Raw genomic sequence first — 13,179 nt, 5'->3', positions numbered from 1 at the left:
CAAACAGAGCTAGGGACACCATTCCTACCTATGCTGGCTAGTAGCCATTGATGAACCTAACCTTCATATGGGACCCGTTCCAAGCCCCTAATCATTTTTGTTGCCCTTTTCTGAACTTTTTCCAAGGCTAAATATCTTTTTTTTTTTTAAGATGAGGTGACCATCTCATCAGCTCATGTCACTTTCCCACCTCACACAGTGGCACGTGATCGCTGAGCACGTTTCAGTACATGGCTTAGTGCTGCTTGGAGTTTAAATGCTGCCACAGGAGGCATGCTCAAAAGACCAGCTGCAGCGTACACGTTTAAACACACGAGGGATGCTTTTCTGAGCTGCAGGGTTTGCATGGTCTCCCCTCCGCAGACACTCCCCATCCCACTGTTGAAACCACCCTTCGTGTGTTATTTTGTGGCGGGGAGAGGATATAGTAGCTCGGATTGGTAGCAGGGAGAACACCCGGTGTCTTGTGGCTGCCAGGTCAGATCCAGCCTGGTTCAAGAGTTTTCACCACTTGGAAGCTGCACGATGGCCAGGGAGAGACAGCTGCGGAGCTCTGTCCATGCCATCTGTCAAGGCTGATTCCCCACTCTGGCATGATAAATGCAGAAGTGGGGCCCCGCACAAGTACCCCAAAACCTTAACTCTCCAGGCGTTGGTATAAAACTTCCCTTCAAAATCCTAAAAACCTGGGTTTTGGGGACAAAATAATCTGCTGCCACCATCAAGTGCTTTTGAACCCACAAAGAGGGGTGGACGCTTGAAACCAACCCCAGGGCACCCCACTCTCTTTTCTCCACAGAGCTTGAAAAAGAGAGAGAAAATACAAACTGCAGTCTGTGGTTGCTATCCCTTAGCCAGAGGCATGCAGATCCCACAGACAGATTTTCCAGGACACAGAATTGAACCAATACCAGGTTAATAAAAAAGAAAGAACTTCTATAATCAAAACAGTACTCCTCTCTCAAGCATGATGACTAGATGGAAAAGTCACCGATTAATAGACTCATGGGGGCTCTTAGGGTGTGTCTAGACTACATCCGTTTTTCGAGACAAGGGAGTTGACTGGTGATCTGAGTCCAGGGGTGGGGCCTTTACAACCGACATGGCCCCGGAGCCTGCTAGAGGAAGGGTAGAGAGAAGACCAGGGTTGGCAGGTGGCTGGTTTTCGACAGCAAAGCCAGGCCAAAAAGGGACACGGGAGGCTCTGGGCCTTTAAAAGTCCAGTCAGCGATGCAGCAGGGCTCCCTGCTTCCACGCAGCTCCCGGAAGCAGCCAGCAGCCCATAGGCAGAGGTGCAACCAGGGTCGCTCTGCATGCTGCTCCCTCCCCCCTGCCGGCTCTGTAGCTCCCATTGGCTGGGAACCAAGGCCAGCTGGAGCTGTGTGGGCGGTGCCTGCAGGTGCAGGCAGTGTGCACCGTGCAGAGCCCTCCGGCCCCTCTGCCTAGGAGCGTGGACATGCCTAGCCCTGCTGCACCACCAGTTGGGTGCTGCCTGAGATAAATGCTGCTCAGTCGGAGCCTGCACCCCAAGCCCCGGCCTCAGCTGTGAGCCCCCTCCTGCACCCCAAACTCCTCATCCCTGGCTCGACTCCCCTGGATCCCATACCCCCTCCCTCATCCCAACCCCCGTCCCAGATGTGAGTGCACCCCAAACCACTCATCTCCAGCCCCACCACGGGGGCTGCACCCCCCAGCTGGATCCCATACCCACTCCCTTGTCCCAACCTCCATCCCAGCTGTGAGCCCCCTTCTGTCCCCCAAACTCCTCATCCCTGGCTCGACCCCCCTGGATCCCATACCCCCTCCCTCATCCCAACCCCCGTCCCAGATGTGAGTGCACCCCAAACCACTCATCTCCAGCACCACCATGGGGGCTGCACCCCCAGATGGATCCCATACCCACTCCCTTGTCCCAACCTCCATCCCAGCTGTGAGCCCCCTCCTGCCCCCCAAACTCCTCATCTCTGGCTCGACCCCAGAGCCTCGCCCCCCCCCCACAGAGAATCCCATAACCCTTCCCTCATCCCAACACTCATCCCAGCTGTGCGTGCCCCCCTGCACCTCAAACTACTCATGTCCGGCCCCATTGTAGAGCCTGCACCCCCAGCTGGAACCCTCACCCCTCCCATCCCCCAACCCTTGCCCCAGCCCAGTGAAAGTGAGTGAGGGGGGAGAGAGAGCGACTGAGCGAGGGATGAGGGGATGGGGCCTTGGTGGAAGGGCGGGACAGAGGGCAGGGCCAAGGTGTTCATCTTTATGCAGTTAGGAAGTTGGCAACCCCAGGGGAGACTCTGTGATTTGACGGGTGTAATCTGGTCTCACGAACTCCAACGTTGCCCCCTGAGATACCGTTGACGTCTGTGTCCACACGTTAGCCTGGGGCTTCGCATCCATTGGCATGGGGCTACCACAGCCATCGGTGCTGCACTGACTGCAGCCCAGCCCCTCCTGACTTACACGGGTGTGAGAGGTGACGCCAACGGCGACTATCGATGTCGGAATCTGGCCGGGGCGCTTCGTTGGCAATTGGAAAAACGCTCCCACTTGCCAGATCTGCTCCGAAAACAACACATAGTCCTGTGGCACGGTAGAAGCTAACAAAAACGTATCTAGTGTCATGAGCTTTCGTGGGCACAACCCACTTCCTCGGATGAGCTTGAGGAAAGAAAAAAAATCCGCTGTAACTGCCAAAATTCCCCAAACTGCCAGCAGGTGGCACTAGAGAGCTGCTCTCAAAGCGGGTTCTAGTCCCCAGTGCCATGTAGACGCAGGACCACGCTAGGTGTCAACCCACAGCAGGCGTTGAGGCCAGAGCATGCACCATGGACATCAGTGGCAGAATTTCGAGGGGAGAGTGGGAATCAGCCCCTTCCTAAGGCAGGACAGAGGATTTAATTAAAATGGACGCAGCTGGCAAGCCCCCACTGGCCCGGTCTCCCTAAGACGTCACTTCTCATCCGTGTCTTTGGGTCTGTTTCAGTGATGTGGCTGTGGAGCTGCCTTTCACCCTTATGCATCCCAAGCCCAAGGAGGAGCCCTTGCACAGGGATGGTGAGTTGAACCCTTTTCTAGCCACTCTTGGCTTCAGGACTTGCTCTGCTGCGGAGGAGGGGGCGCTCACTGGGTGGGTTTGGGAGCGACACAACTGGCCTGTGCCAGACTTGAGGTTTCAGACCACGTCTCGTGTTCGAAAAGGAGTCTGTGTAGATGTAACCACCACCAGGTAGATTTGAACCTGGGACCTCTGAAGCAGAGTATAGGAGCCTCTATCCTCTGAGCTAAAAGCCAACTGCCTCCCAACCCCTGCTGTAGGGGTCTCTTGGTCTTTAACTGTTGCTGTGGTCTAGGGTCTAGGGTGTAGATGCTCCTTCTGGTGCAAGAGCCTCTTCCGCAAAAATGGTGGCTCATTAGGTATGCAAATGAGGCTCGGCAATATTCCACGCTTAGCCTCATTTGCATATTTCTGGCACAAGAACCCGCCAGTGTAGACATAGCCTAGGTGTGTGGGTTACCTAAACACTAGCAAGCAGCAGGTAGTAGCAGCCAAAAGTCACATTGTATACAGCCTCCTGCTGAGCCTGTAATCGCCTACAGACCAGTCTATGTGTGCAGTGACACCGTTTCCATATGCAAATACCCCTTTGCATGTGCAAATGGTGCAGTCGCCATGGTCTAGGCCTTCCATCCTTCCAAGGCGATAAATTGAACTCCATGTGGATCGCCATAGAAGAGATGGGGAAAAGGTCCATGTGGATTGGAAAGGTCATGGTCTATCTGGGTATGTCTACACTACCACCCTAGTTCGAACTAGAGTGGTAGTGTAGACATACCCTCTATGAGTAAGGGAGTTGATTCCAGCGTTACGGCTACAATTTCCTTTCCCCAGAGGTGCCATAGAATCGTAGGAGTGGAAGGGACTTTGAGAGGTCAGCAAGCTCAGAGACCTGCACTCATGGCAGGACTAAGGGCTATCCCACGCCACGTATGGGTTGATTGTCGCTCTGCACCCCAGAGATGGTTGCATTGCAGTCCTGGTCCTTGGACATTTGAGGCCAAATCCCATTCCCATTGACTTCCAAAGGAGTTTTATCCAGGCAGGATTGTGCCCAGTGCCTATGGTTCTGTGTGATGAAAGAAGCTGTGTAGTGGTTATTTATTAATTTATTATTTATTTTTCAATATCTAACCATGCGCAATAATTCCTTGTGTTTAGTTCCAGAGAACGAAGCTCCCATAGATACAAATCTCATAGAGCTTGATACGAAGTAAGCTAAAATCATCCCCGGGCCTATATGGGCATGCTGAATCATTTGCATATTAACTCAGTCAGTGATCAACTCATTTGCATGTAACTCAATAACCAGCTAACTCATCTAGACCTTATTTGGTCAGCATCATTTCCATGTAACAGTCAACGAGTAACTCATGTGCATGGACTCTTTAATGCATGGGGTGTATGTGTCTTTTCTTTCTTTTTCGCATGGTACCCATCATCTTGCATGTGTTTTGCAACAGGAAACGCACAGTAAGAATCCACCTTCTCTGTCTCTGAGTTGTATTTTGCTGTGCTGCATCCATGTTGTTGTATAATCCCAGCTGGCCTTGGGCCTCACACAGTGGAATCCGGTTTTAGTGCGTGTCGTTTGTGGGTGACGTTAAGTGCTATGGATCAAAGCATAGGCCACCCTAGGGTGTTTAAAGCTCAATCCATATTTAGCCACCTAATTTGCTGGGTGGCCTGATTTTTTCAGAGGGGCGGAGCATTGACTTCATTGAGTCCAACGTAGCTGTTGCAAACAATCCAGGGGCAACTCACATGCTAACGGCCACATTGTCAGAAGTGGCTGCTGATTTTGAGTGCCTTAAATTTTGGGGTAAACTGACATGACACCATCAAGCCCTGGGCTCCTCAGAGTGGCGCATGCAGCTCGTGTTGCTTTCTGTGGGAGCCATCGCGACATGATGCTGCTGAAAACCAGGCCCCATGGTAATAGAAATTGGGGTCCCCTCAAATCAGGGGCAGATTGAGATTTTGTGCCCAAGACCTCTGAAAACCAGGCTGCTAATTAAAGAGCTGAAATATGACTGCTGGGACTTTCCAGAACTCCTAAGACTTAGAGGCTTTTGCAAATCTTACCCATGGATGCCTACGGGTGGGTGCATGGTTCCTGAGGCCAGGTCTACATTAGCCCCAGCAGCTTGGCTTAAGGTAATCAACTCTCACTACATAAAATATGTAGCTGGAATGGGCTTCTCTTAAGCCCAGGTTGGCAGCATCCCCACAGCAGAAGTACCAGACGCTGTCAAGGGCACCCTCTGAGTTTGATTTAGTGAGTCTTGACTAGACTCACTAAATCGAATTCCGGAAGATCGATCATGGCAGCAGGCGATCTTCCTTTTAGTGTAGACAAGGCCTGAGTTTCAGCCAGATTTCCAAACTTCACAGCCCCTGGATCCTGACACATCTGGCCTGTAAATAGAAGTAGGGATTTGGGCTGACAGGAGCAAAGCGGAAATGGTTTTCTCTGATGTTCCCGAAGTTGAGAATGGCTCTCGTGTCTTTCTGGGGACTGCAACAAATACACTGAATGCTAGAGAGGGTAATGGAGCACATAATCATCTGGCTGCCCTGCCTGTTGGAAACCCCCAGCGACCATCTGGCTTCTCCGTACACTCTGATCCAGGGAGCTCGCTCTCACGGGGCCTGACGCTGTGAACAGGAGACACCCATGTCACTCCCTTAACAGAATTCCACTGTGTGACCCACCCTTGAATGTGAACCTCGTCCTTTGTGAAAATGTGTTTAATTTGGGAGTTAGATCAAAGCTGTTTCCCAGCTGAATCGGGAGCTGGTCAATTCTCCATGCGGCATGGAAATTCCGGGCTTTCCTCCTCAAACTCTGCCTGGTACCTGTCTCCTGGAAGCTTTCTAGTTCTTTCCACCTTCTCTGCTCCTTACTGCATATTCCACGTCCCCTCCACCCGATCTGGCAAATTGATAGCTTGGAAGCCAAATCACCTGTATTGAGGATCCCAAGTCTGCATCACTCTGTAAAGATTTGCTTGCTCCATCCCTGCTCCAGTACCTGGAACCCCCTGACCACTGCTGGAATTTTTGGGCCGGTTCCAACAGTAAGAATGTGAGTTGGCAGTTCACCAGCAAACCTTTATTCCCCAAAGGCTTCAGCGGGGCAGCTGAGTTAGTCTGTAACTGGAAAAACTTAATGAACAACAAATAGTTTGGCAGCACCTTAGAGACTAACAAAACCCACTTGGGCTTTGTACCAAAGGAAGTACACGCTCTGTGCGGTATCAGTGTCACTACAGACCCTACTCTGTAATGATTCGCTAAGACTAAGCAATGGCCTGTTATGTCCGGTAGGGCTGGCAGGAGGATCCACCACCCAGGTATCCGTGATCTTGGGTGTCCAACTGGCCTGCTGAGCTAAAGTGTGATGCTCAAATTCCCTTTTTCGATTCTGTCCCCATTAAGGATGTAAAGGACTAGTTGAGTCGACTAGTCACTTACCTTCCCCCGCCCCCGCTGCCTCTATCTGATAGAGGCAGCAAAGAAGGGGGAAAAGGGTGTATTTAAAGGGGCAGCCCTGCACAGCCTGAGCTCAGCGATGTGGGGCTGCCCCTTTAAAATGCAGCGGTGGCGTTCAAAGGTCAGTGCCGCACAGCTGGTCCCCAGGCAGCGTTTCAAAGTGGCGCTGTAAGGACTCCTCAGCTGATTCTGGGCTCCACGGCATTTCCATGGAATCCATCTGATCAGCTGACCCTGGGTTCTGGGGAAATGCTGTGGGGATTCCGGGATCAGCTGGGGAGTCCCCAGCTAACCCCGGCTCTGTGTGGTATTTCAGATTGGAAGGCCCCGGGTTCCATGCTGCGATGCGGCTTTGAAATGCACAAGCGCCCCCGCTGGGGACTCTTGTACATTTCAGAGTAGGCACCCGTGTACAGCCTGGAGTCAGTTGGACGTCCTACTAGCCCCAGGCTGCAGGTGGAGTGCCACATCCCAGTGGGGGCTCTTGTACATTTTAAAGGAGGAATGCGGACGTGCCTATTGACTAGTCAAGTAGTCGATGGAAATTCCACTGACTACTCGACTAGTCAATTAACTGCAGTTTAACATCCTTAATCCCCATGTGCCAGCTGCACTGTTTGTGTGTCAGTGAGAGATCCGCCTGGCTCAGATATACCTTCTCCGCAGCCCTTCCTGTGAGAACAGATTCAGCAAGTTCAGTTGATGTCTGTATTTTAACCCCCAAACAACCCCCTTTAAACAGCCTTAATCTGCCTAACAGGCTAGTGCAAGATCTGCCTAGCAGCCCATCCCGTATTATTGTAGAGCCACCTTGCATCGCCCATAGGCCTTCTCCCGGTGCCCGCTGCACACGGCACGCAGCTCCTGATGAACAGATCCCCTGGTTCTTCTTCAGCCTTCGGGTGTGAAGGTGAAAAAAGCCCAGAGAATTAACTGGGGGTAGGAGGTGATCTGTGAGCCGAGATCAAAACCCTGGACCCAAACAGCTCCCAGCTGTGGGAGTTACTGAAAACTGAAACGCTGCGGGGGTTGGACCAGGGCTATTTGGCTGAGATCAGCATCTCCTCTTGGTGTGCTTAAGGGAACTCCCCCACTAAAGTCCCCGCGGCCTCGTTGGGAGACTCAAGCGGTGTCCTTTGCATGTGGCTTTGATTTCAACTTGCTCGCACGTCCTGAGCCCGATAAGAGCGTGTGGGGTTGGTGCCTTGCTGAGCCTGTCTTGAACGGGGACCCCCCACTGAGGTTCCGGACATTTTAGTAGGCTCCTGGCAAACCTTTGGGTCCTGTCATTGACATCTGACCCTCCTCCGCCCCCTCCCCTGGAACGTCACTACTGAATAGATGTTTTGTTAGCCCAAGGGTAGGCTCCCTGTGCCCTAAATTCAGCTGCTCCCCTCCCAGAATCCTTCCCCTGCTCGCTGCTCCCTCTGGCACTGATTTCTCAGTGGTTGCTTTGCTCCCTGCTGCTTTCGGCCCCTTCCCCCCCACAGCCAACCCAGAGACAGTGCGACCCGTCCAAACACCCCTGCCCTCTCTGTGAAGCAAGGTCCCTGCCCGGGCAGCAAGGGGCGCTGCTGGCTCCGCCTTCCTTCCCCCTCGTTCCCGTGTAACCGTTTCCCCGTGTCTCCTGCCAGTGATGACGACATTGTGTTTGAAGACTTCGCCCGGCAGAGACTGAAGGGCATGAAAGACGACAAGGAGGAGGACGACGAGGGGACAAACTCGCCGCAGCTGAATGACAGATAGACGGGATTCTGTGAACCACATTTTGTTTGTTTCCAGTAACACCTCTGCATTAGGCTTCTTACCTATTTTGTATGATTTTTTTTTTCTACATGTACCGGGAGCCTATGGATCACCCAGATCGTGGCGGCAATTATAACCCCCCCAGCTGTGCCATGTTTATCACCATGCATCAAGTTACCTAGGCTGAGATCGCGGCTGCTGTCTCTGAGAATGAGCACAGGGTGGCGGGCCTGATCCTGGGGGGGGGGGGGGAGCGTACCTCCATCGGGTGTTGCTGTCGCTTAGCGCCCCCCTCGGGATTTGGCCCCCTCTGCTTCCTGGCACTGGTTTCACTCTGGAACAGCTGCGCCCAGCCCGTGCGCCTGACCTGCGTTTTGTATAATCCAGACACGACAAGTCTTTGTTCCAGGGGTGGGAGCCAGGGGGGGGCGGGGGGGGGGGACAGGTTTATTTTCTAGACAATTGTTTTCGTTGCAAGTTGGCTGATGTGTGACGTGGGCTCAGGTCCACATCCTGTCTGGAGACCGGCTGTGACACCCAGCAGCTGATTACAGCCTGTTGGCAACACCAACTGTCTGGGCATGGCAGGACTGTACGTACCAAGAGCCTGCGCCCACCCCCCCAACCGCCACCGCTGGCCTCTGTCCCGCGCCTGGCGGGCAAAGCGCTCCCTCCCTCGAGGGTGGTGAGACGCCCCAGTGTGGATCCCCCAGGCCTCCATCCCCACACAGCGTCTTGCAGGCAGTGGAGACGGGCTGGCTGGGCCAGGGCGCTGCTGCTGGGCTCTCAGGGCGTGCGTGCAGAGCCCCTGTGAGCTCCAGGCAGGCTGAGCCGGAGTCGTGCCTGGGGAACATTTCCCTCTGTGACCACTGCCCATTCCGCTCGGCTGCGACAGAGTCAAGGGGGGGGGGGGGCGCTAGCGAATCCACCCCAGGGGCTTAGTCCCCTCTGCACCCTCCCCCCAGCCTGGGGTGGTCAGAGGCAGGGCCGTCGTGTCCGTCCCAGGGGGGAGAGAGGCCCCAGCTCTTTGGAGAGACTTGACATGCGTGTGGGGAGCGCCGGCTCCCCCTGCCGAGGCCTTGGGCCTGGGGACCTGCTGCTCTGGGTTCCCCTTCCCTGAATTACGGCTGAGCCGCTGGACCGAGCTGCCCATCCCCCAGTCTGCACCATGTGCACCGTGCCAGGGGCTTGGGCTGCTGCAGGCCCAGCAGCTGTTCCACCCACGGGCGAGCGGGCAGCAGCAGGCACCAGCCTGGCAAGCCTGCCCAGTGGCTCTGTGGGGAGGGGAACGGCTGCGTGGCACAGTGCCACGTGGGGAGCGGTTTGGTGGCAGGCGAGGGGGCCAGCAGCAGGAGCTGAGATTCTGTGGGGCCTGCCCAGCCTGTGAGCCCGGGGCACACACGGTCACCTCAGCCATAGCCCAGGCCCTGCCCTGCGCTGCTCCCCAGAGGCCTGGCATGCGGCAGGGGATGTGTGCCATGACATGACGAGCACTGGGATCCCTGGGGCTAAGGGGGGGACGGTGCGAGGGGGCCTTTCTGCGGCGGGATGCAAACCAGGCCGTGCTGTCCTGCCAGCCCTTCCTGCGCGGGAGCCAGGGCATGTGCTGAGGCATTTGTAAGAGAGGCCTGCCCACTGGGCTTTTCCAGTGCTATAGACGAGCTGGTTGGACTCTTAGGGGACCAGTCCTGGAGGCCTTACCACAGCTAAGCGCTCTGAGGCCTGTAAGAGCTTTGGCTGGTAGGAGGAGCCCCTTTGCGTGGCTGGGACAGAGGCGTGAGCTGCTCCTCCGTTGTTTGTTGGAGGCAGATATTGCTTTGGGCCCATCAGCTCCACAGATGGAGCCAAGTGCCCCAGAGGGCGTGAATACCACAGGGAATCATCACGTGATCCCTCCGCTGTCGCCCATTCCCAGCCGCTGACAAACAGCGGCCAGGGACAGCCCCATGGAGGTTGCGGGACCAAACCGCTGAGCGGTTCTCTCGGTCTTTTCGCCCCCATAGTGATGGGAGGGGAAACCTCCATCAAGTACATGTGTTGTGCTAGGCATGCTCAGAGCCTCTCTGCCTTGAAAGGTGGGTGGGGCTGCCAGGTGTCTAGTTTTGAACCGGATTGTCTAGTAGTTGAGCTTTCTGGTCAGGAAACAAATTGAGAAAATAGAAATGAGAAAATAGAAATGTCGGGTATTTTCTCAATAAGATGTCACGTCGATTGTGATGTCATGGCAAGGGTGTCCGGTATTTTTGCTGAAACCATCTGGCAACCCTAAAGGTGTGTTGAGAGAGGGGGTTATTAGCGCAGTGGAGATACACCTGCAGCTTTCACGGCTGTTGTTCTGCGGAGGCTGGTGCTGCTTTGGCCTGTCTTGCGTCTAATGATGCACGTGGCAGGGTAGGGGTCTGTTTGCAGGCCAGAAGAGGGGGCCCAGGAAAGATTTATTTCAGGATGGGAAATAATGGATTTGGCTCGAGATTGTTTGCTGATATTCCAGATGGGCACCACAGGTAGGTCATGGCAGGGGGTGTGGAGTCACTGGGTGTTTTTCTACTGAAGCATGTTCTTCTTGGTATAGAGAGCCCCCATTCCAGGTTTCACTGGTGGCAGCTCTCTCCTATTTACCCTTTCACAACCCAAGGCTACTGTAAAACTGACAATGATTATAACTGATTGCTTACACACAAAACACAGCGTTAACATGTAGAACTCCCTGCCATAGGATATCCAGGCAACAAGTGGAGCTGGGTTTAAAAAAGGACCCGGCGGTCAGATAAGACAACAGCCACAATTTCAGGAGAGAGGATAAAAAATTATACTATCTCTACAAGGGATCAAAACGTGCCTGCTTCAGGCATAAGCCCACTTCTACCTGGGGCAGGGCAGGACAAGCAGCTACTTCCCCTATGGCAAGACTATGGTGTCAGGCCACTGACATGCTGGCCACAGCGGGTCTGGCTGCTGCTCTCTGGTCACTCCCCTGGGGCAGAATCCCGGAGGAGGGCAGCACATCTGCAGCAGGGAATGAGGCCACTGAGTGTTGGGGGGAAGGGGGCTGAGGCCATTCTGGTGACTCTGAGCCGAATCCAGCGCTGGCTAAGAGCCTGCAGGACAGCACCGACACCCTTGGCCGTTCCCGTGGGCGCGCTCTGGTTTGTGGGGGGTGGGGAGCCCAGGGAACGTCTCCAGTTTAGCAAAGGCTACGGAACACTGCAGAGCTGGGTGGGGGCTTGTGTTCCTGGGGGTGGGACGTTAGTGAGGGTTTGAGCCAGGCAGTGGGTGCCAAAGGGGCAGAGGGTCCAGCATGGCATCCAGGGTGGGGGTGGAGGCTCCTTTGACTGACAGCTGCCTGTGATCTACTTTCCCAGCTATTCCCTGCTCTCCTGGCCCCTCCACCAGCTTCAGCTCCCTTAGGCACTATGGGGCGAGTGGCCTAGGGGCTGGAACTGGGGGTGCTGCAGCACTCTGTGGCATACAGCAGCGTCTGTGATGTGCAGGATTTAGTTTGGGTCCGTGGCTCTCGGTCCCCCGGCTACCCAACTCCTGGCACCTGGCCGATGCTGCTCACATTTGCACAGGTGCAGCGCCCGCGACCTCCCCAGCCGCATAATGCAGCCCAGACCTGCACAGGGCAGGCCAACAGCATCCCCGGTGCACGTGCACTGGAGCATGCAGAGTTCTGAGACCCGGGAAAATCCACCTGGGCCTGAGCCAAGTCCACTGAAACTAACGGGAGCCTCTAAGACACTGCTTGATGCCCGGGGGCTTTGGCGCAGGCTGTGACAGCTTATCCCTTCCCCCATCAGGTGTGTGGAATTACCCTGCCCACGGCCTGCTGGATTGGGGCATCGGCACCTGCCCATGGGGAATGTAGCCAATAACAGGCACCCTTGCAGCCATCTGCGCTTGCTCGCTTGGCTAGGGCTGCTGGCTCTTGCTAGGGGCTAGCAGCCCTGAGGCTTGCTTGAGGGGCAGGGGGGGGGGGGGAGGGGTAAGTTTAGCAGCATCCCACCCAAAGAGCACAGTAGCAAATCCGTCCTCTGGGAGACTCAACGCGCCTGTCCAACGGTGGGTGGCGGATCTGCTGTCCCAGCCCCCAAACACTGGTGCAGTGACGCACGAGCGAGCGAGGTCTAGGCCATAAAGCTCTGCGCCCTTATGCATTTCTCACCTGCATTCAGCATGCCCTTTGGGATCCCGTGCATTGCCCCTTCGCGCTGTGGCGTCACACCGAGCACACACTGGAGCCAGCAGACAGAAAGCCGCCCTGTGTTATTTTTAGGTCACCTGACTGGGCAATGTGGTACTTTTTGTAACGTGGTTACTTTGTACTGTTCATTGATAACTTGCTTCTTTGGGTTCTCCCCTGTATCTGTGGCGTTTCTGTGTTTCTGTCAAATAAATTATTCTAGTTTATTAAACTCAGAGAAGAAACCAGAGCCCTGATGCGTCTGAGGCTTTATTTGGGCTCCTAAGGGTTGTGTATTTGCCCATTAAATGAGGCCACGAAGGGGTAAATGCTGATTGGGTTACACTGGTGTAAAGCTGAATGATTCCCTTCCCCCCACAGAGGCTGTCTACACTACAGGCATCTATCGGAAAAAGGTACACACATTGCACTCCGCACTTTGAGTACCTTTTCCCAATAGTTTTTTCAGAAGAGGCTTTTCTGAAATTTAGCCCGTCTACACTGGGCTAAACTTCGGAAAAGCTTCCTCTTTCAGAAGAGCCCGTCTTCCTTATGGATCATCAGCTGAACATGAGGCCCTGGGTGGCATTGGCCAGAGGCGCTAACGAGAGCCTCGCTTACACAAACACGGGAATCACGAAGGAGCAGAGAAGTTACGTCACTTCTCGGTTTGGCACTAGTGCAACGGCTGCATTGACCCTGT

General features: G+C 54.7%; 1 protein-coding gene across 7 annotated transcripts in view; it reads left to right on the top strand.

Moving 5' to 3' along the window:
• LOC102455075 (beta-arrestin-1) overlaps nt 1–12,726 on the top strand; it is a 150,653-nt gene extending 137,927 nt beyond the window's left edge. For 5 of the 7 annotated variants that reach the window (XM_089775800.1, XM_089775802.1, XM_089775804.1 and 2 more), the window contains 3 exons: nt 2,981–3,051; nt 4,214–4,265; nt 8,182–12,726. In XM_089775800.1, coding sequence (XP_089631926.1) covers nt 2,981–3,051; nt 4,214–4,265; nt 8,182–8,293 — 235 coding nt within the window. In that variant the 3' untranslated portion in view covers nt 8,294–12,726. The remainder of the gene's footprint in view (nt 1–2,980; nt 3,052–4,213; nt 4,266–8,181) is intronic. The other 2 variants (XM_089775805.1, XM_089775806.1) reach the window with 1 other exon arrangement.
• The last annotated feature ends 453 nt before the right edge of the window (nt 12,727–13,179 follow it).

The sequence above is a fragment of the Pelodiscus sinensis genome, chromosome 1 (genome assembly GCF_052426305.1).
Source record: "Pelodiscus sinensis isolate ZL-2025 chromosome 1, ASM5242630v1, whole genome shotgun sequence".
Taxonomy (NCBI): domain Eukaryota; kingdom Metazoa; phylum Chordata; order Testudines; family Trionychidae; genus Pelodiscus; species Pelodiscus sinensis.
This window is presented reverse-complemented; position numbering and strand designations above follow the sequence as displayed.